This window comes from Simochromis diagramma, unplaced genomic scaffold (genome assembly GCF_900408965.1).
Source record: "Simochromis diagramma unplaced genomic scaffold, fSimDia1.1 OVJJ01000274.1, whole genome shotgun sequence".
Lineage (NCBI taxonomy): Eukaryota > Metazoa > Chordata > Actinopteri > Cichliformes > Cichlidae > Simochromis > Simochromis diagramma.
This window is the reverse complement of record NW_024387386.1, coordinates 209,119-230,494: the sequence shown is the minus strand read 5'-3', so window position 1 is coordinate 230,494 and position 21,376 is coordinate 209,119. Positions and strand designations below refer to the sequence as shown.

The 21,376-nt window shown below is 39.9% G+C and overlaps 3 protein-coding genes across 5 annotated transcripts; 2 read left to right on the top strand and 1 right to left on the bottom strand.

The window, feature by feature from the left end:
• The first annotated feature begins 51 nt into the window (after positions 1-51).
• Positions 52-9,975, top strand: LOC120720174 (receptor-type tyrosine-protein phosphatase eta). 2 transcript variants are annotated; one of them, XM_040009795.1, is made up of 12 exons: positions 52-156; positions 268-340; positions 1,406-1,494; positions 2,530-3,304; positions 4,400-4,657; positions 4,939-5,187; positions 5,491-5,614; positions 6,327-6,472; positions 6,589-6,843; positions 7,176-7,439; positions 9,180-9,277; positions 9,422-9,975. In XM_040009795.1, the coding sequence occupies exons 2-12, from the start codon at positions 298-300 to the stop codon at positions 9,479-9,481; spliced, it is 2,361 nt and encodes a 786-aa protein (XP_039865729.1). In that variant the 5' UTR covers positions 52-156; positions 268-297; the 3' UTR covers positions 9,482-9,975. The 2 variants fall into 2 exon arrangements, with proteins under 2 accessions (XP_039865729.1, XP_039865728.1); XM_040009794.1 differs by lacking the exons at positions 52-156; positions 268-340 and having other exon boundaries at positions 352-1,494; positions 9,422-9,974.
• A 137-nt stretch (positions 9,976-10,112) lies between these two features.
• LOC120720186 (CD209 antigen-like protein C) lies at positions 10,113-16,356 on the top strand. Of its 2 annotated transcripts, XM_040009809.1 has the most exons (6): positions 10,114-10,543; positions 11,777-11,878; positions 13,445-13,564; positions 13,741-13,901; positions 15,042-15,166; positions 16,017-16,356. In XM_040009809.1, exons 1-6 carry the CDS (start codon positions 10,489-10,491, stop codon positions 16,132-16,134), a joined length of 681 nt encoding a protein of 226 aa, XP_039865743.1. In that variant the 5' UTR covers positions 10,114-10,488; the 3' UTR covers positions 16,135-16,356. The 2 variants fall into 2 exon arrangements, with proteins under 2 accessions (XP_039865744.1, XP_039865743.1); XM_040009810.1 differs by lacking the exon at positions 11,777-11,878 and having other exon boundaries at positions 10,113-10,543.
• Positions 16,357-16,455: 99 nt separating this feature from the next.
• On the bottom strand, positions 16,456-21,119 carry si:ch211-114c12.5 (E3 ubiquitin-protein ligase TRIM39). Its single transcript, XM_040009797.1, has 10 exons — positions 20,971-21,119; positions 20,192-20,238; positions 19,759-19,913; positions 19,575-19,673; positions 19,154-19,282; positions 18,872-18,994; positions 18,613-18,741; positions 17,859-17,937; positions 17,668-17,694; positions 16,456-17,567 (listed from the first exon to the last, which is right to left on the bottom strand). Exons 2-10 carry the CDS (start codon positions 20,226-20,228, stop codon positions 17,035-17,037), a joined length of 1,311 nt encoding a protein of 436 aa, XP_039865731.1. The 5' UTR covers positions 20,229-20,238; positions 20,971-21,119; the 3' UTR covers positions 16,456-17,034.
• Between the last annotated feature and the right edge of the window lie 257 nt (positions 21,120-21,376).

Here is a 21,376-nt window from a genome sequence, read left to right as displayed (position 1 = left end):
TTGCAAGTCTGGATTATAAATGCAAAACTGTTGCTATCTAAAGGCTCCTACAGTTGAATGGAGCCTTGTGACACCAGTCAAATGTGGGGTTTATAACCTGTTTTATTTGCCCGCATCACAAACCGAGAGGTCACAAGAGCTGCGTCTGTAGACTGGGTGAGTGGTGAGCCATCAAATATTCACCTTTAGGCTGTTGTTTTTGATTAGCTGGAGTTTTTAGTCACTTTGTTTTTTATTTATTTATCTTTTTTCCTTCTTCTAATACAGTATCAGTCTGGAAGTTTACAGAGCACCAATATGGGGAAGTTGCAGGTGAAATTTTGTATTTTTCTGTGCTGGGGTGAGTATTTGTAGTTTATTTTTAAAAATCTGATCTGTATGTCAGAAAATATTTTGTGATCCAGTGTACAAGGAGACATCAAGTCCAGAATTTTAGGAATATGATAGTTCTGTATTTTCATCATATGTGATAACTGACCAATAATTAATCTATTTGTCAGTTTATTAACCTCCTGAGATTCTGTGTCCTTATGTGGGAACATTACGTTTTGGCTTTTCTGCACCCTGTACTCAATTCTGCGTGGAAACCCATGTTTTAATTGAGCCATAATGCAGACCACTGCTGTTCAGTGCTGTGCTTTAACTTTATAACGCTTAGTTTTTGTAAAATCAAGTTAAACCTGAGGGTTGTCTTCCGATTTACAAACACCACCACCACCAACAACAAAAAAATTAGAAATGAGAAAAATAATTGTTGATGGTCACAAAGCAGGAGATGGATATATACAAAGTTATGACACCTTTTTCCAAGTGTCAAGGACTGGAATGAGAAACATAATCAAGAAAATCAAAGAGAAAAAAAAGGTACACGATTGACTATTAGCAAGATGGAGGCTAATAATATTGCCCCTGATAATTTTGGGGAAATGACAGTAAAACAATAAAATAATGTTAATGTAAAAATTACGATGTTTGGAATACTAGTGTTAAAGATTCTATGCACTGTCTAACCACACTTGGAGATAAACTTTAAAAATGTTTTAAATAGTGTGGATGATAATTCTGTCCTCATCTGTACTTTAAAACACTTACTTTTTGTTCAAAGATGATACTGAAGTGTGGGTAATAGGACTGGGAGCATGTTTGTGTGAAAGTGTTCTTATAGTCACCATTTAAAGGTATTTTAATCTGAAAATGTTCATGTTTCTTAGATCTCTGTTACTCCACTCACTACACTACATGATATTATAGTCTCTGTAAGCGTAGCGCAAATACAAGATGACGCCAGTGTTGCGAAAACTCTGGAAAAAAAGCTAGTGATGCTTCCTGATTGGTTGAATGATAACTTGGAAAGCCTGTAAAAAAAACAAACATGCAAACCTTTGCCTGCCGTTTCCTTCCTCAGCTCTGACGTCGATGTACAGCGATGCACAGCGAGAGTATTTCATCCAGCACAAAAATCTCACCTGGGTTGACGCCCGAAACGACTGTCAGGTACAGGCTAAACCTGAAATTTATGCACTAACGGGCTGAAGCATGAAGCTGAGCTATACCACGGCAGTTTTATTCACTAAGGCAGATATGTGAGAGGGGATTCAATATGGAATTTAAAAAAGGTTGGCGGTGTGGAAATGCAAGTTTGTGGATGCGATAACTCGAGAAGCAACTGACATAGGAGTTTGAAATTGATATCCTGGGTGTATCTACTAAGAATCTCAATTTGAATCTCAGTGACCGTGAACTCAAGGTCAGAGGTCAAGTTTTCTGAAAATCTTGTGAATGTGATAACTAAAGAACAAGGCAACATAGGATTTTAAAACCATAGGTGTATCTACTAAGAGACAGGTGACCACCAGTATTTTCCAACATCTTTTCCTGGTGGTCGTTACTGGGTTTGAGATCATCCTCAGGATCAAACAGACCCTTTTTTATATTTTCCAATTACGGCCTGAATGGATTTGGGTTCCCTTTGATGAAAGGATATCAATACCTACAAAGTAGTGGCAAAGGAAATTTTACTTTTTGTACACTTGTATCACAGGAATAATAGGAACATGACTTGCCTAACATTTGGAAACCTTGGTTATGGATTACACTAGCAGCTGTTTGTTAACTTAGAATAGCCTAAATGCTAGCAACAGGTTTCAGTATGCAAAACTGACGTACCAGGTTATATTTGAAGCAAAAAAGTTATTTTAGTTGTGCTTGTGTCGACTATGTGCTTACCTGTGTGTCTAAATGCGGCGGATATATCTTTAGCACAGGTTGTATGTCTGTATCAAACATCATCTTGCAGTTTAGCCATGAGCCACATCTGTTGGTATATGTGAGCAATTTTAAACACTGGTCTAAGACTTAAGACAAAATCTACTAGTATATAAATTTGTAGCGCTTTTCCTGTCATTTTTCTCAACTTTATAGATTTAGTTTAATCTAAATTGTTAAAGAAAACCATCTCATAACATGAAATGCTCTCCAGTCTTTGGCCCATCTATAAAAGACTGACAGTAGCTTTTTGTGTGTGGCCAGGCCTGCTTCAAAGAGCTGGTGACACTGACTCCAGACAACATTCAGGCCCTTGCCCGGGACATCACCTCTGACCACTGGATTGGTCTTCGCAAGAACTTTAACTTCAAAAACAACTCTATCGACAACTCCACCGGCAACTTAACCAGCACTGTTGCAAGCTACACAGAAAGCTACTTCACCACACACTATATCAACAACAGTGACTCCAGCAGCCCCATTATGAACTGGACTCAGTGGGCCAACGGGGATCCCCTAGCCTTCCAAAACTGGTACCCTGGCTGGCCGCTGCCTAAACCTTCCCCAAAACCTCCCAACAAAACCGTGTGCTGCAGCTGCTCCTGCACATGCCCAGCAAGGCCAACAACACCCATGACTACAAACGCAGAATTCACAACGCCCAACACGACAACAACACAATCAGGACATAATGTGACAAGTTGGAGTGATGACCCGGCTGAAACAACTGAATTCACACCAGACTTCACTGACCAATCTGTTTTTACCGACGAAAGTACAACACACGCAACAAGAACGGAAAACATGACAACCCGAAGAACAACTCCATATTTCACCACAAGTGCACCCTGGACGACCGCTGAGATGCCATTAGCAGCGCAGTGTGAGAAGTCGCCTGTGCAGGAGCCAGAAGAACCTGAAGATGAAGACGACAGTGATGATGAGAATTACATTGAAGACTCGTGTGTGGCCATGCTCAGCTTTGGGCCGTGGATTGAAAAGAGCTGCCTGGAGCGTCTGCCATTTATTTGTTATGAAGGTAGGTCACAAACTGTATGGGTGCACAGATGCAGATACCTGCTAATTTATCACACAAATAAAATACTACAGTTAAAACTAAGGCCACGCTTAATGCTTCCATTTAGGAATTTAGAGGTTCAGTTACAGCCAGATGCTGTGAGCACTTTAGGTGTGTCTAAACTCAGTGCTGCAAGTAGTGGACGTGAGGACAGGTGAGACCTAGGTGGCGATCTCTGGCTATAATGTACATCACCACGGCCAATCATCTCCACTTTCTTCTTTTGGATTAAACCAAACACCATGTCAGTGCAAATAACTCATACCAACAATCAAGCACGGTGGTGGTGGGGTGATGATTCAGCTTGTCATGCAGTCACTGCGTCAAGCTCCTCTGAGCTCCTCTGTATATGAAAGTTTGCTACAGTCAAATATGAAACCATTTGTTTGGCAGCTAAAGCTTAACTGAATCTGATTGAGTGCATATAAAACACTAATCACCTCACTTTGGTGATGATCTAGCCACTTCATCAGATTTAGGCGTATATGATTGACCTTTTTGAGGCAATACTTTAAATTCGCCAAGTATCCAGATCTAGATTGTGTTGAATGCAAAATTACATATAACAATCATAGTTGCCTGTTTAGTGTGGTGGGTCAAGACAGGAGTAGGCCTACTAAACCAGTCAAACACAGGTTAAGACCATAAATTCATGTATTTCTTATATCTAACCTCCTAAGACCTGAACTCCTTCATGGCATGCATTTTTAATTTCTCTTTGCTATTTGGGCTGACTGGGAGTCCTAGGAGGTTAAAGAATAGGAGTAGTTTTATTCTGTCATATTCAGATATATGATGTTTTTATTCATTATGGGCTCAGAACATTGTATCCTAATGTCCACTTTATATTTCCTGCCAAAAAAAGCCCTTGAATATTCCTTATTTGATTTAACTGTAGGTGACTTTATTACACGTAGCGTAAACAATCATTTAGAGGAGGTAAGCTTTATACACCACACATTTTATTTTAGTATCTCCCTCCTCAACTCTTCGGGGCATTTGTCCTTGCCTTCACGTTGCTGTCTAAGTAATATTCTTCATCATGTTTTCAAACAGATCGCTTCATGGGACAAGTCAGCGTCACCAATATAACTTTTGAGAGCGCCAACCTGACATGGTTGGTTGCACCGGGCGATATCAGCCATTATCGGGTAGAGGTCGAAGGTCAAAAGGATAACAAAACATGGGTGTTTAACATCACTGATTTGACCTGTGGCCTCTCCGACCTGACAGCAGGCACCTCCTACTCGGTCCAGGTGTTCCCCGTCAAGTGTAAAAGAGACCTCAACCCAGAGAACGCCACCTTCTACACCAGTGAGTTTCAATGGACGTGAGAAATATAGATTTATTTACTCACCTGTTCGCCTGCTTATAGTTCTGATAATATACCCCGAACAGCATCATGTAAACACCCAGAACAACACTCACACTTAAGATCACGAATTTGCCGTTACTGCACTACATGGTATATTTTAAGTTTACCCAAAGTTTATGTTTTTCTTTTCTTTATGCTTTCCCCATCTGAGCCTGGTTCAGCCTGACGTTTAAAAAACATAAAAGAGAGAGACACTGATGATATCTGTGGTTTTTTTCAGTACCTAAGGCAGTCACAAACCTGACAGTCAGTTCTGTGGAGAAAAACTCTGTCTTTCTGAGCTGGAAAAAACCAGAGGGAAACGTGGATTTCTATCGTCTGACTTACGAGACCACCACTGTTAACGTGACAACAGAGGCAATAAACGTTAAGGGTTTGATACCTGGAACCCCCTACAATTTCACTGTCGTCTCGGGAGTCAATGACGCATCTAAATGGAGCTATGAAGCTCACGTCTCAGCGTATACCAGTGAGTTTTTGCTCATTCTTTGTCACGTATACGTCTGTGCTACACATGTAACATTCATATCTGTTTTTCTTCTTTTAGTAGCAGGAAGTGTAATATGTGATTGAAACCAGTGAAAGGCGCCGAAAAGCTTGTTTACGCCTAAACGAGGAAGCGGTTTACAGTTTGTCCTTTCTTGCTAACATAAGATGAAATTCAAATCAGCAAAGGCAAATGAGAGCCGCTGCTGACGTGAAGAGAGGCGCCTGTAAAGTTTTCCTGGTGGATGTGTCTGTTTTGTGCTCATCTGTTTGTTCCTGATTTCAGAGCCTGATAAAGTTTACAACCTGACAGTGTCTGGTAACACAAAAGAGTCGATATTGGTCAAATGGGATCGACCTGTGGGAAACTTCACAGATATCCTTGTGGTAGCTAACTACACGAATAGAACGTATGTATTTGTAGAAATCCAGCCACACTGTATGCACACACATTTTTCTCTAAGCAGAGTTCATGTTTCTCAGACTGTGAGGACAACGTTTTGCACCCCTTTGATTTATTGATTAACATATAGGAAGTTTGCCAAAAATAAAATAATAATATACACATATGTAGCCTGTTGTGTTGTTTGGTCATTTAGATTCCTTTGCTGTTTGAATTGCCCAGCTTTTGTTTTTTTGAGAGATCAGCTGCAAAAATGCCCTAAATGTTGACTTTAAATGTAAATTTTAATTCCTGTCAATGTTCCATGTATTTCTATTACATGTTTTTGATTGATATACATTGACTTTTTATATTTTCCTCAGTAATTAATCATTGAAATAAATAAACCTTTAAAGTTTTAAAATATAACTCGCTTGGCAGACTGAGAGAATCGGTTTTACGGCGCCTGTCTTCGAGGGCTCAAAGCCCTCCCTCCAAAATTCACGATGAAATAAAAAACCCGTGAAAGAGTTTCAACGGCAATTTCCAAAAATCACGATTTGGTCACTGGACCAGTCTCCTTCTGGACAATGATGCGGTGATAGGTAGCTTCTGATTTTGAGGTTAACTGTCCCATCAGGTCTTCTTATTACAGCTAAATAGATCTTCATGTTCAGCTGGATGAAAAGAAGAGTGGAGTTTTGGGTATGAGCTTTAGTAACAGTTTCTCTTTGTGACAGGAGCCTGTTTAATACAACTGTAAAGTCCACTCAGCAGAGCGTGACAGTAGCAGGTCTGCCATCGGCCACACATATATTCATCTATGTGACCGTGCGGGTCAACGAAGACCTGGTGGGAGAAACCGAAATGATCGACAGCTTCACAAGTAACTCTTTCTCATTGTTCAGATTGATTTCATTGTTGATGCACAGAAACAAATAAACGGGAACTGTCCCACGCTACACTGATCGCCTCTAATCTGACTGCTTGTCTGTTTTGTAGCTCCTGGACCGATTTCAAATTTGACTTTGACTACAACTAGTGATTCCCTCACCGCTACCTGGAAGCCTCCTGATGGTAGCGCTTTAAATTTCACAGTCAAGTGCTGTCTCAAAGAGGACCTTTGTGTAAACGAAGCAAGTGTAACAACAAGCATCACATTCAAAGATCTGAAGAATGCTGCCAATTACTCTGTGACCGTCTATGCAGTGAGTGGACAATTTACCAGCACGCCAGTGTCCGCCTACAAGTTCACCCGTGAGTCACTTTTGTCATCTTCTGTGGTCAGAGTTGTTTGGTTGCCACCACCAATGTTTACAAGCAGAAATATCTCAATTCTTATTCTAAAAAAGCAAATCTGTGAATGATTGTTACGCCACTGAGAAAAAAGATTTCCACGCAGAGCTAAGTTAAAATTTTGATGTCAATGTAAAAAAAAAATCTTCAGTGGCAGAAAAGATCTTTTTCATACAAGTCTGATTTATAAAAGCACAAAAACATTACTTCATTACTCTTATGTCAGGCTGACTTGACTGCAAAATAGTAATGAGAAATGGCTTTCTAATTTTCTCCATCTTCTTTGATTTTAGTGCCAAATTCTCCTATTGATCCCAAAGCCACTACTGTCAGTAAGGACAGCATCACCTTTGCCTGGAATGCATCTAAAAACACATCATCACCCACGTATGGTGTTGAACTCAACTCCAGCTTCTGGGGTCACAGTTGGAGTAATACAACTGATAAAACCACGTTTACATTTTCTGGCCTGACATCAGGGACCACCTACAATTTCAGTGTGTACGCAATCGCTGACGGACGGGAAAGTGCCTCAGTATACTGTGCAGGAGTCACAGGTAAGATTCTTAGCTTGGAAGAAAAACTGTTAACAACATGATAGGTGACACTTGGTAGGAGTTAGCTCGTCACTTGCACTTTTTTGAGCTTTCGTGGTGTTTTATTCTGTTTCCCGTGTGTTTTATTCAACTTTCATTGAAAGTTTCATTTTGTTTTGTGTGCTTTTGCAGTTTTTTTTCCTGTATGCTGGTGTTTTCACAAGTTGCAGTGTGTTTGACCCTTCAGGGCCACTGTAGAAATAATCCTTATTATGGGAAACTGAAGAGAAGAGACTTTAATCAATGATTTGCAAACTTTTCCAAAAAAACATCAAGATTAAAAAAAGCTCTGCCTAAAATCGGTCACGGAAATTGTCCGCCCCTGGATGAGCCTGGTTCTGTTAAAAAGGAGTTTTTCCTTGCCACCATCGCCGAGTGCTTGCTCAGATTTTAGTGAAATAAGAGGAGTCATACTCCTTGACTTCATCATGGATTTAGATTCTCATTAGCTTGCGCAGTACAGAAAATAGTGAGAAGAAAACTGCTGACTTTCTTTCTGTACTTCACGCATGATTATGGGCTGGGTCAGGTTTGAACTTCTTTTATTATTGTTCCAACACCAGTAGTATTCACATGAGGTGAAAACTGCACTTAGGTCCCATTTAAAAGCCAACAAGTGTAAGAAGACAACAAAAGATATTCAAAAGCAAGGAATAGGACAACGTATTTACATCGTTCATTAAGTTTAAATAAGAAAATGCCAAAAATCAGTGTCTGGTGGATAGTCCCTAAGTCTCAGTCACAGATCTGTCGCTGAGTATTAGGGACTTGTGGTTCAGAAGTTTTCTGCTTCCAAGATAAAATAGGCTATTTCTTATTTGATGTTACATTTTTAAGGAGCTGAACTCAGTTATGGCTTTTGAAAAAGTTACTTGGCCACTTTCTCCATTAGATCTAGACAGCTGCGCTTTCCCCATGAATTGTAAGCGAGTAGCAGTGGCAGTTTGAAAATCAGCAAATTAAGCCCTCTGGTCAAGTTTTGCAAAATAAAGTAAATAGTAAATAAGTGATTAAAAAAGGAGGTAATAAATGTAAAGGTACTTATTTAGATCTCTTTTTTTTTTACTCAATTTGAACACCAGGCGGTCTCAATTTTTTAACCTAACATGATCGATGATAGATGGATTGGGCTCTAGTAAGTTGGAAAAACTACGCTTTGACACCCCAGGAATCAAACCAGAGACCAAGAGATGACCCGCTCTACCTCCTGAGCCACTGCTGCCACATGCACTTTAGTCGTTTCTGGTTTCAGTTAAGATATTTATGTCTTAGATCTAACCCAATAGCGTATCATGAAAACAATTTTAATCACCTTCAGCGACCCAAAATTTCACAAAGAGCAGAGAAATGCTTACAGCCTCTGCTCACCTGCTGGGTGAATGAGGCAAGTTGTGTAAACTACTTTGAACGCTCAGAAAGTGTAGAAAAGCACTATATAGCAACCGTTTACCGTTTACAGTGAGTGTGAGCTTTTATATGACTGATAGAAAACTGGCTTGGCAGACTGAGAGAAAGAAAAAACAAGATGCTATACGAGCAAAAGGTGACGGCTGAGAAAACATATCGGACCAGCTAGTCCAGGATTTTTATTTTTCTGTCCATAGCTGTATTTATTCCCCCATATGCAAGTTTTACCCATGAATGGAAGCATGCCTTTTTCTTTCTTGTTTGCACATCTCACAGTCTCTGTTCGTTTCCCAGTTCCAGACCTAGAGGAAATCAGCCTGTCGATGCTGTGCTCCTCGTCCGAGGCTCTCCTGTGTGATGAGAAATCAACAAGGGAGGCAGTATTTAATGAGGTGAATCTGTCACCACTTGGACATAAGCAGCATTTTGATTAGCCAAGTGTGCTGAGCTGTGGCTTCGGTGAAAGGTCTCAGCTTTGTGTTTTCAATTGTGCGTTGTTTTAATTGTGTTGTTTCTGTTTGTGCGTTTTGCTACAGCTGAAGGAGAAATTCAAAACGCTGTTGGACGGGCACATCAACTGGGATCTTAAGCAATAAAGGAAACAAGGATAAGCCACTTCATATTTCCTGCTATTTAGTCATACAAACTTCAAGGTTGTGTTTCAGTAAAATGTACAGCGACTTTTCTGATCAGAATTGTGATATGTGATTACTATACCTGCAGATATATTCATTTATTGATTAATTTTTATTTTTTCATTTTTAATAGGCTATAGGAATAAAGTAGATGACCAATCATTATTAAAATCAGCATTTTATTTGTTCTTTTTTTCACATCACCTTCTATTTTTTTTCTTCTCGACCTGAACTTTGTACGCCGAGGATGTTTTAAATAAACACACTATAATCTAAATGTGGTCTGGATTCTGTCACTGCATGTCACTGTAACACAGATATTTGTGTAAGGTTGACGTCACACCTTAAAGCATCTTCCACGATACCAAGTCGACTAACAGAAATCATATTACACATAATTGCTGATGATTGTCCAGCTGTTAAGATTTTATCAACATCAACAGTAAAAAAAGAAAAAAAAAACTCAGTCTGTGTATACTTGTTCTCTTAATTCTACATGCATGCAGACACTTCCCCTTTTTCCAAAAAACAACTCTCGTTGTTCAGTTTTTGAACAATAAATACGTCAACGGTGAGGACCTGATGCCCTCGAACATACTGCAGTTTTATGAGGTCAGGTAATGGCATAAAACCAAACACAAAGCTTAATGTCTGCGGTGCTTCTGCGCCTGCATATGTAACATCTATAACACTTCCAGGGTGTGAGCTGGTCCCTGTTAAAAAACACTTAAGTTACGCTCTCGTGTAAGCTGTTATTCTCTGCACAGCTTCCTCTGCAGTGTGTCGGTAATAACTTTAACACTCCAGAGTAAGAAAGCAAACTGCAATATGAGGAAGGGGTGGAGTGATCACATTTTTAAAAAAAAATAAGCATGTAAATGTGAAAAAAAGAAGCATCAGAGAGAAGAAAACGTGAGCCAAAAAAGCTTTTGAAACTGCTGAAGCAAAACCACAGTCGAGCAGCAGCAATGGAGTCTTCACAAGGACACGGAGACGATGAAGCTAAGACGGAAACACTTGCAGGTTAGTTTTTAAAAAAGCAATTAAAGGAAAGGCTTTAAAACGGGACACGTCTGATGAGTTAATATTGAAAATAAAAATGATCTGTTTCTTTGTTTCTGCAAAGGAGATGGGCCTCGGTGTGATCAGAGGCACATTTATGTTGCATCCTTTCATGATTGAAGTTCTTTAAAACTAACAGGACCACTTACTGTGGTCTAGAAAGTGAAATGACCTCCTGTTTGTGATTGAAACAGGATTTCAGTTTTTTCCTTGCTGTATTTTTGCCTCCACGCTCCCAATGCGTTCATCGGCTGAAGGGCCCACAATATTTTGGACAAAGAGCTGGTTTTCTAGTTTTTTCCTCTGGGGATTTTAAATCAAACAACACGTACCTGAAGTGTAGACTTTCAACTTTAATTGAAGGGGTTTAAAAACTGTTTTCATTTTAGAGTGGCTCCAAATTCACTGGACAGACTAACATAGTTTTACAATTATGGATTGTTTTTAGTATTTGGGTGAAAAAATCTATTACAGTCACTGACTGCCTGAAGTTTAAAGCCCATCAACACCACCCAACACTGTGTTTCCTCCCTTGAGGTGCCCACCGGGCCTTTACTGCAGCTGCATTTAGTTTTGTCTTTAGTAACAAGTCACTGTAAAGCACGCTCTGTTGATCGTGACAGACAGCTCATTGAAGAATGTCACATTTTTTGCCTTGAGAAGTTCTTGGGTTGCTTTTGCACTACATGCTTTGATCCATTTGCCCTGTGGAGCACCGTCTGATCAGGTTTGGCTGAATCTGAGCAGAGAGTAGAGCCCTGCTGCTTCTATCAGCAGTCACATCATCAATAAACACCAGTGAGCCAGTCCTACAGCCATACTACCATAATACTACCTCCACCATGTCTGAGAGATAATATGGTGTGCTTTAGATCACAAGATGTTTAGCTATCTTCTGTGGTTTTTGAGGTCTTTTGGTGTTGTTGTGCTGGTCAGTGTGTTCCTTATCAGATTGCTGATTTGGTTTTTATTATCTCTTAGGCGTATTTTTAATATATGTTTATTTTCAGCCTAATGGCCTTATATACTAACCCCGATGTGGTCTGTAATTCATCCACTGTTGGATCGAAAGCACAGAAAGAGCATAGATAAAAGTGTCTGTGTGAATGGGTGAATGAGGTGAGTTGTATAAAGCGCTTTGAGTGCTCAGGTAGGCTAAAGAAGAACCAGTTCATTGAGCTTTTATCATTACAGGTGCAGGATCCTGTCAGTTTTGTCATCTAACAGTTGGAGGGGCTATTGCTATAGCAGCATTAACCCTGATCGCAGGACTCCTATTGTCCTTCATTTTATTTGGTGAGTCTAAATATGCGTGCATAGAAATGATACATGCATGAAGTATTTCATCTGTAAACACTTGGGGAGATTCCAGGATCAAACCTTTGCTCATAAGGTCGTGCATACAGCGCCTTGAAATGATCATTAAAGATGCTGGAGAATCACCCTGCTGCTCCATGTACCTGGACAACAAGCAAACTGAAAGTAGTTCATACATACAGAGTTCATACAAATCCTCCATTTATTGTGCAGACTCAGCACAAATCATCATCATGTACCCCAGTGGAGAAATAGATCCGGAGAACTGTATAAAATTCATATCAATTCATATCAACACGTTCTGTTGTTGTTCGCCCCCTCCCTGATTTCCTCTTTTTTTAAAATGTTTGCCACACTATAATGCTTCAGATCACCAAATATTAGAAAAAGATAACACAAGTAAACTCAAAATGCAACAAAGTTTCGAAATGAAGGTGTTTATGATTAAGGGAGGGGGCGTGTCCGGGCCTACATGTCCATGCGTGAAAAACTGTTGACGTGTGTTAACTTCGCCTAATATTTAAATGTGTTTGATGATCTGAAACCTTTAAGTGTGACAAACATAGAAAAAAAGAGGAAATCAGTACGCTGTGCGTACTAACATTTTTTGAGTGTGTTACTATAAAGCACACATCGCTTCCATAAAAAATATCTAAAAGCATTTAATTTAACTTTTTTATTTTTTCAGCAAGTATTCCTTCTTCGTTCTGTCAACCACAAGCAAACACATTGCATATAACTAGAAATGAATAGAATAATATAATTATATAATAATAATAATTAATATTGTCATTATTTAAAATATATATAGAAAAACACTTAAGATAATAAAGTAAACCACCTCCTTGGCTGGCAGCTGTGGCAGCAGGCTGATGGCTTTAAAATATAAAATTAGCTGATAATTTCCAGACATTTAACCTAAATAATCAAAAATACATAAGTAGACACTTTATAAGGCACAGCAGTGCCCCCCCCCCCCCCCCATTGTAAGAAGCACTTGCAGTTTTGCTATATCTCAGGTAAAGAGACTCCAGTACACAAGACGGCAAAATACAAAATTTGAAGACAACGTCAGAAAATAACACTGAAACACATTATTATTACTGTGATTACTATGGTTATTTTTAGGGGTCCTATGATGGAACTTTGGGGTACTTGAGAACCCCCCCCCCCCCCCCAGAGGGTATAACCTGGCAGAACATAATATATAACATACTTAATCTACTATTTTCTGCTGTTTGTGTTTGTCTCTCTAAACCTGCGGTTTCCACCTCCATGTTCATCCCTTCAAATTTCCTCCAAATGTGAAAAAGAAATATTAAAAATGCAGTTATATTAATTTATTATAAGAAAATTGGTTATAGTATGATTGCATTTGTCTTTCTCAGCATTTAAAGTAGCTTAAAAAAGCAAAAGTAATCCTAATCTGCTCTTTAGCTTTAGTTTCTGGAAGCATCTGGAAGACATGATGTTTTATTTTTTTTTGTTGCTGCCTGTAGTGGACCTTCAGTGCTCAGCTCTTATCTTTATTTTTATATTTGTCAGTCATATTGGCAGCAGCACCAGAAGCAAGTCAGACATCAAGGCAGGAACTGCTGGAGCAGCTGCAGCAGTGCCAGAAACAGCAGCGTGACGTGAACCTGATGCTTCACACTGTCACTCAAGGTGATTTACATGATCTCAAACACAGTGAACACAGGTGATCCGCCACAGCACTCGCTGCGTGTTTCTGGTTACATTTGTGATATGCTTCACACACAGAGTGGTGAAAGCTGTGGGGCTCCAGTTCTTACAGGGTTTTATCTGACACTTAAATCAGTGTTTCTTCCTCCTATGTGGAGACTCAAGGTGCAGGTTGTGCCCTGAAAAGTGGCTGTGGTGGATGGGACGTTGCTACTTCTTCTCAGTCGGACTGCAGGAAAATCGGCAATGGAATGAGAGCGCCGAGTTCTGCCGGCGGCACAACAGCAGCCTGGTTGTAATCGAAGACTCTGCAGAGATGGTAAACGCACCATGGTTGACCCAGTGACTGCAGGGACCCCAGGTCACGTGGCTGCGAAACAAGCCCAAATCATTACCCCTCCTCCACGTGCACTTTGTTCAGATGCAATCCCTTCCAAACAAGCCACGCTTGTTCCATCTTTTTCTAATTGTATGTCATAAATATTTACATTTAACACGCTAACTGAGGCCTTTAGAGTCTCAGTTAGCATAAAAAGAAGTTTAACCCCCCCAAAACAAAACAAACAAATTGCTAAACTAAAAGTTGGAACTTTGCTAAGGACTCCCACAAGAAATTCCCAGATGTATCCCGCAGCTTCTGCCCACCTCGACTTTCAGTCACCCCAGCTTGTGCTATGGACCACTGATGAAATGTGGGCTTTTTTTAAGTAACCAATGCATAATGGCCCAACCTGGGTGGATGTCAGCTTTCTGTACCAGCACTTGTTTTATTCATAGTAACAAACATAAATACAATGGTAAAATTTCTGGCAGAAAATTAATCAGGGTTGTCAAACATACTGCCTGGGGGCCAGAATCAGCCCGCCAAAGACTCAAGCCCATTGGATGGCTTTGGAAAATGTCAAGAAAGGCATAGATATTATACATTTTATACATTTTTTTTTTACAGTTTTTACAGCATTTTCTACTAATAAAATCCCCAGAAGTCATTCATACTACACTAAAGTTAATTAAGTAACAAGTGAACATTTAAATGACAAAAAGTTGAAAATGTTGTGCTATCTACAACAGAAATTTCTATGTTTTACAGCAAGTCCGTGCAGTTAAAAAAAAGAAAGAAAGAAAAGAAAAAAGCAAATACACTTTTTATTATTACAGGACAGTCTGGGACAGTTTCTTTTTTCTTTCAATTTACACATTTATTACTTACAATTTAGTCTTAAACAGTCGTGCTGACACATTTCTTGCATTTAACATAGAAACATTTCTTTATTGTGTAGAAAAACTCAGACATGCTGTTGAAAAAAAGACTTTTTCATAAGAAGTTGACTGAGGGATTCAATGTGTGATTAATCTTCTCTACCTTACAGAAAGGGGCGTGTCACTGCTCTGGCTCACTTCAGTGGGCTGTGTGTGGTCGGTGATGATATCCCTGCTCTAAATGTTGCTTCCACCACAGGATTTCATCCAAGGAGTGATGAGGAACTTCTCCCAGGTTCCTTTCCTGTGGGTGGGACTGACAGATGCCAAGCAGGAGGGTCAGTGGCTGTGGGGCGATGGGAGGGCAGTCCAGCACTACATGCAGTAAGTCATATCACAACAACAAAATAAAAATAATACGGTATAATTAAGGAACTCATTTTGGAAGAATTAGAAATAAAAGTGCAAGGAGTAAAATATATTAAAAAAATAATATATCAAATAATAAGTCTTCCTATTAAAAACTGGAGTTGCAGAACACTTTTGCCTGCTGCAGCGACTGCAAATGCAAAACAGTCATAGTTATTTGCACTGAGGGAGTAACAGGCAGCAGGGGCTGATTGCCTGTGGGTTAGAAGCTGCTCGAAGCTTTTTGTCTGACTGCAGAGTCCTCTAGAGGCGGGAGTAGAAAATGTCGGTGGGCTGTGCGCTGTCGGCCCTCCCGATGACCGTGGTAGTGTAAATGCACTGATGAGAAGGCTGTTCCTGAGGTACACTGTGCACATTTATCTTTGTAAAAAGAAACAAACAAAAAACTGTACAGTACAGTGTCAATAACTCCAGAAATGGCTCTTAGAATATAATAAATATTAGTAGGATGCTGCTTGTTTTAGCCACTAAAACGTTTTTATTAAATGAAAAGTGATCTCTTTATCTAATGTATAGGCAAATACAAACAGAACACAATCAAAAAATGAAAACAAACAGAAACATTTAAGGTTAAGTTGATCTTTATTACAATATTATAACAAACAATATACACGTATACATGACACACATATCCAAAGGCAAACACACACAAAATGACATCAACTTGACTGTATGTAACGTGACCATATGTGACTGTACATATGTTTATTTATGTAACATATTTACAGTTTATATTTTTTGATGAGGTTTATTGTCATGTACTGCTTTAAACACTGAGTTTTCACTCCCACTGTGTGTTTCAAAGGGTGATGGTGGAGTGGGATTCTGATCACAGGGACTGCGCAGACCTGAGGGGAGGCACGAGTCTGTTCGCCGCTGACTGTGAAGAGTACGGACCGTGGGCTTGCAAGAAGGAGTATTGACACACAATTACAATTTATTTTACACACAGTTTACTTCCAATGTCAATTTGGCACGATACAAAAGGTAAACAAAAAGCTGTTTACAACTCTAAAATCTATGAATCTTAGGAAAAGAAGCCAAAAGGGATAGGAATACAAGACGTTAAGTCAGCCATATAAAACATTTATTGCCATCTGAAAGTGCATTATAAAGTGCATTCATGTATGAAGAGGCAAAATGTCAAAAAAATAAGCAACATGTTGTTGCCTTCAGTTTTGGACAGAGTTAGCTTATTCTTTAAATTGCAGGTTTTAAAAAGAAATCTATTTACCCATTTCTGCAGTTGCTGTTTGTAACTGCAACATCGGAATTGTCCTGAAATGTATTTGCTATATTTAGCACGCTATGACTGAAAATATCAATAAAGTCTTCCTGCTGTTAACATCATTAGCATTGTAGCTTATAGCTTTTTTTTAAAGCTCAGTTGTTGAGCTAAAGTTTTAAATATTTTAAATTCTTTTCTTTTTTCTTTTTTTTTTTAGATTAATATTTAAGATAAACGTAGCAAAATTAAGTTTTAACTATTTTGTTTTGAAAGTGAGAACACGCACTTTTAATTTCAATAATGACCTACTTTTATACTTTTAATGCATATTCTGGGTTTTTCTTTTCTTTACAACCGTGTGAGGTCTGAGCAGCTATGACAACAGTCAACCCTATCCCTATGTACGCTTTGGAAAAATACAAGAAGCAATTGTTTTGACAGATCTCAGTTAGAGTGATTTTTGTCCCCCTGGTTGCCAAGAAAAGACACTTTTTTTAAAGCCAAAAAAAGGCACAGAGGGTCAGAATTATCACCGATTATGGACTTAGACCTCACAGGTGGAGTCAAATTAAAGTCCAGTGAGATTTTCTGTCTCTTATTTCCCTGAGATGTTGTTTGGCGGGATGACTGTCATGAGTGTGCGTCCATCCAGTGGGGCGAACAGAGGGTACAGTTTCTCTCTAAAGGTTCCAGTGAAGGTGTAGATGTGAGACTTGGTTTCAGCGTTGTAGAAGGAGATCTGCCCTTCTTCGTAGTCCAAGTAGACCCCCATGCGCCTGGGCACGAGGCTGAGGGGGAGCTCCTTTTCTGGCTTGCTGCAGGCGTAGAATTTGTGCGTGCTGCGCCACAGCACCCAGTAGCCCTTCTTTGGCATCATGGTGAACTTCCCGTGCCGCTCAGAGTCAGCGGTGGTCACGCCCACGCGCCAGTAACCGTTATTGGCTATGTTCACCTCCCAGTAATGGCGGCCGCTGCTGAAGCCCTCCCTGCCGAGCACACAGGGCCATTCGTCGAAGCGCTGGGAGCTTTGAGGCTGCTCTGACACTACAGAGGACTCCTGGACTTTACGCTGGTCATCTGAGAGAAGCAGCCATAGGTGGTTGGTCATGGGGTCAAGAATCACATCAGCTGTTGGGAGAAAGGAAATAAAATTGCTAATTAAACCACATGTTCTTTGGTGTTTGTTGGTTGATTTATGGGATGGAGATAAAGCTGAGGCCGTTGTTACCTGCTGCGCTGCAGATCCACCCCCAAACTGAAAACACAGATGAAGAGTTTTATTATAGTTGCAGAAGAGATGAGTTTGGCTCTTAAAATAGTCCCCTCCACAAATTGTTCTGAGCATCAGAATCATTATTCATAATAAAAGCTAAAGAAAAATCCCAAGGTTTTTTTTGGTGCAAATTTTAAAATACACACCTGAGTTGGGGATGTATCGAGAAATTCCTGCTTCCCAGGACTTTTGCTTTGCCAGGAGCCACAACTGTGGGACGATTTTCTGATAAGGAAAAACATAAAAATGAAACTCATACTAACTTTATATTCCTTTGCTTTCTATTTCCTTAAGACTGACTAACCTATGCCATGCTTAGTCACTGCATATATAATTCAGTAGGTACTCATAAATCTAGGTCCAGATAAAACTCAATTAGAGCCTCAAAGGTCACGGCTCTGCACAAAAAACTGCAAGTAGTAGTGACAGGCGAAATCAGAGTCAATCAGAGCTGTGATAAAACAGCACGCCATCATCTATAAATGTGATGGCGTGCTGCAGTTTATCTGCAGACTGCCCCGTCGTTCACGGGGGACATTGACACGCGTGCTATCAGAGCAGAGCCCGATTAGGGTCGTTAAACTGAATCACTGAGATCTTTCATTGATAGATGCGGGCAATGAAGGTGCAGAGTTCACTCGGATCACACGTGGCATAAAGCTGTTACACAACCTGGCCACGACTGCCCTTCGTGACATTCGAAATGAACAACTGGTTTATTGCACACTGGTTTATTTGTGTGCTATCAAACCTCTAAGATATTTATCTTTCACTTCAAACTTACATCTTGCCATCATCCTCATCTCATTTTCAAATTTATGCCAGACTTTCTGCATTAACATGAATTGTTTTAAGGATGTTTTCAAGGGCTGATTCAGTAGAAATGCAGAGGTTTCTCACCGTGCTTCCTTCCTTGAGCAGCGACCAGGTGATGAACTCCAACAGAGGCATCAGCCTGATCAGCCGGTTCTTCTTCAGAGTCAGCACACGCAGCACCTTACCCAGCTCATCGCTCTGAACGCCACAACGCTGCAACACAAACAAACGCTTGAGATTTGCCTCCATTTACTTTGAAAAGCGTGACACCAACCAAAACATAAACGACATAAAAGTAAAACACATTTGAAGTTAGGTGTCTGGTTAGTGACCCCCTGCTCACCTCGCTCGCCTCCTGCAGCTCCTTTGCCCACTCCATGATCCTCATGTGTGCCACCTCACTGGCATCCTTGTCTTTAGTTTCGTGTTCGTGACTGTCAGATAGCCAGGGAGTCTCCTTCAGGAGCTTTAAGGACATTGAATTAATCACGACATTGTTCGATTTTAACAGTTTTCGTTTCACCTTGCATATCAAAATAGGATTTTCAATTTAATTCAATTCAGTTTTATTTGAAGGGTCAATGTGATCTGGTCTGATCTCACATCAGCGTCTGTAAATACTGACCCTGTCAACATCGCGGAGCTCATCGGCCCACTGCAGGATTAGCTTCCTGCTCTCCTCGAGACTGCGTTCGGCGCGCCCCTGTGAACTCTGGGCGTCCTTCGTGGTGCCTTCTCCTGGATCCAGAGCTTCCTGCTAAAAGACATCACACTGTGTCAGGTGGTATGTCACACCATGAAACTACAGAAAGATACAGGAAGATTATATCAGATTGTATATCTTAGATAACGCCCATCCTACATATGCTATAAGGTGAAGGGTGTGAGCTATAAAGAGTTAATGAATAGCTGCGCTATCAGCATCCATACAGTCAGTGCTGTTGTGTGATGGAGTTCCTGCATACAATAAATATTTTGTTATTGTGATCTTTATCTGGTCTGTGCACTCTTAAATCTGGCTATACTAAGAGTCTGCCAGTTTCTACCTTGCACACTTGATCCACTTGTTCCTTCCACTGCTGGATAAACTGCACGCACTCCTGCAGGCTGCGGAGATCTTTCAGGCCTTTTTGGCGAGTTTGTTGCTGCAGGAGACAGAGGTGGTCACAAATAGGCCAAACAGACACTGACCAACTGAAGAGAAAAAGCTGTTTGAAGCATGTGGTTTACCTGTGACTGTTTATTGAGGCTGTTGGTGGGCCTGCTGGGGACCGAGCTGTGAGGCTGGCTGCTTTCATCATGGGTGGGCAGGTTCCAGCGTACGGCCCCGATGGAACTGCTCTGGGTGGCGCTGCCGTCCTCCCCAGACAGCAGCATGCTCACCTCTGCAGGGGTAAAAAAAAAGCTCTTTTAAGTCTCAGTTAATGTCATGCTGCTTTGCCAAACTAAGAAAAGCAGCAGGAAATACAAGCTTTAGATAAAAGCTTTCCAGCAGAGGCTGTGTAAAGTATAGTGATAGATTTATGGCTCTGGTAAATGGAAACACTTTAGATACTGTATCAGTCCGCACAGTATCGCATCACGCAAAGGTTGATAGTTATCAGATGGGCAAGAAAAGTGTGCTAAGTATCACTATGAAACACAAAGGAAGAAAAAGACGTACTTCTTTTGGGCTTTAGGATACTTTTCATTTCCATCATGGCTTCCTCACTGTGGAGAAAAAAAACACGCCACATGAAAAAGATAAAATATGAAATTATAGAACTAAACAAACACACACACACACACACACACACACACACACACACACACACACACACACACACACATGCATATATTTGCAAGTTTTAAAACTATATCCTCCTAGGACCTGGCGTCAGGACATTATACTGCCTCTGTTCTATCGAAATTTAAAGCGAATGTTCTCATATGTGGATCAAATTTTTCTCAGAAAGAAAAATCAGGTAAAAAAAAATCTTTGTTTTTACATTCATCAGGTCTCAATCAGCCCAAACAGCAAAGAGAAATTAAAAATGCCATGAAAGAGTTCGGGTCTTAGGAGGTTAAATATGTGATCCTGTATATGCATATACAGGATTACAAGTAATCAAATATAAAATAATACAATTACTTTAAATTGATAATAACAATAATAATAATAATAATAATAATAATAATAAATATAGAAAAAAGTTAAAGCTAGATATAAAACACAGCTGTAAAAAGAAAATCAGCATTAAAAAAAGAAAAGAACAAAAACAAGCAAACAAACAAAAAAAGCAACACACCACAAAATTACAACACAAACATGCCTTATGTTTGCCAGTGAATTCATAAAATAAAATAATGGTTCATATTTGAAATTAAACCATCTCCCACAGACCTCAGGTATAAAGAGACACACTAAACTAATACACAAACTATGAGCTTATTATGTCGTACCTGTCGTTGGTGCAGCTCTGCTGGTGGCGAAGACTGGACAGCCACTGCTGTTGGTCTAATCCTTTTGTGTCTCTCTCGGTTTGATCTTTGAACTTTATGACAAGGAAATCTGCATGCAGAATCCCCTGACATGAAACGTTTCCTGGCAGCTCCGTAACCAAGGGCGCTGTGAGGGTATAATGGCGTGATTTTTTCTTTTTATGACTGCAGTAAATTTCAGGTTATGACTGGGAGGGAAACAGATACTCTGTGTGGCTGTTGGTAAACTGTATATGCAGCAGGAGTGTTAAGAGTCATTTACAGTATCTGTGCTTTATAAACTTCAGTTGTTGCAAAAAATCATAAAAGATAAAGAGTCTTCAAACAGTAAAAAAATGTGATTTCACTTCTTACTGCATCACTGGAC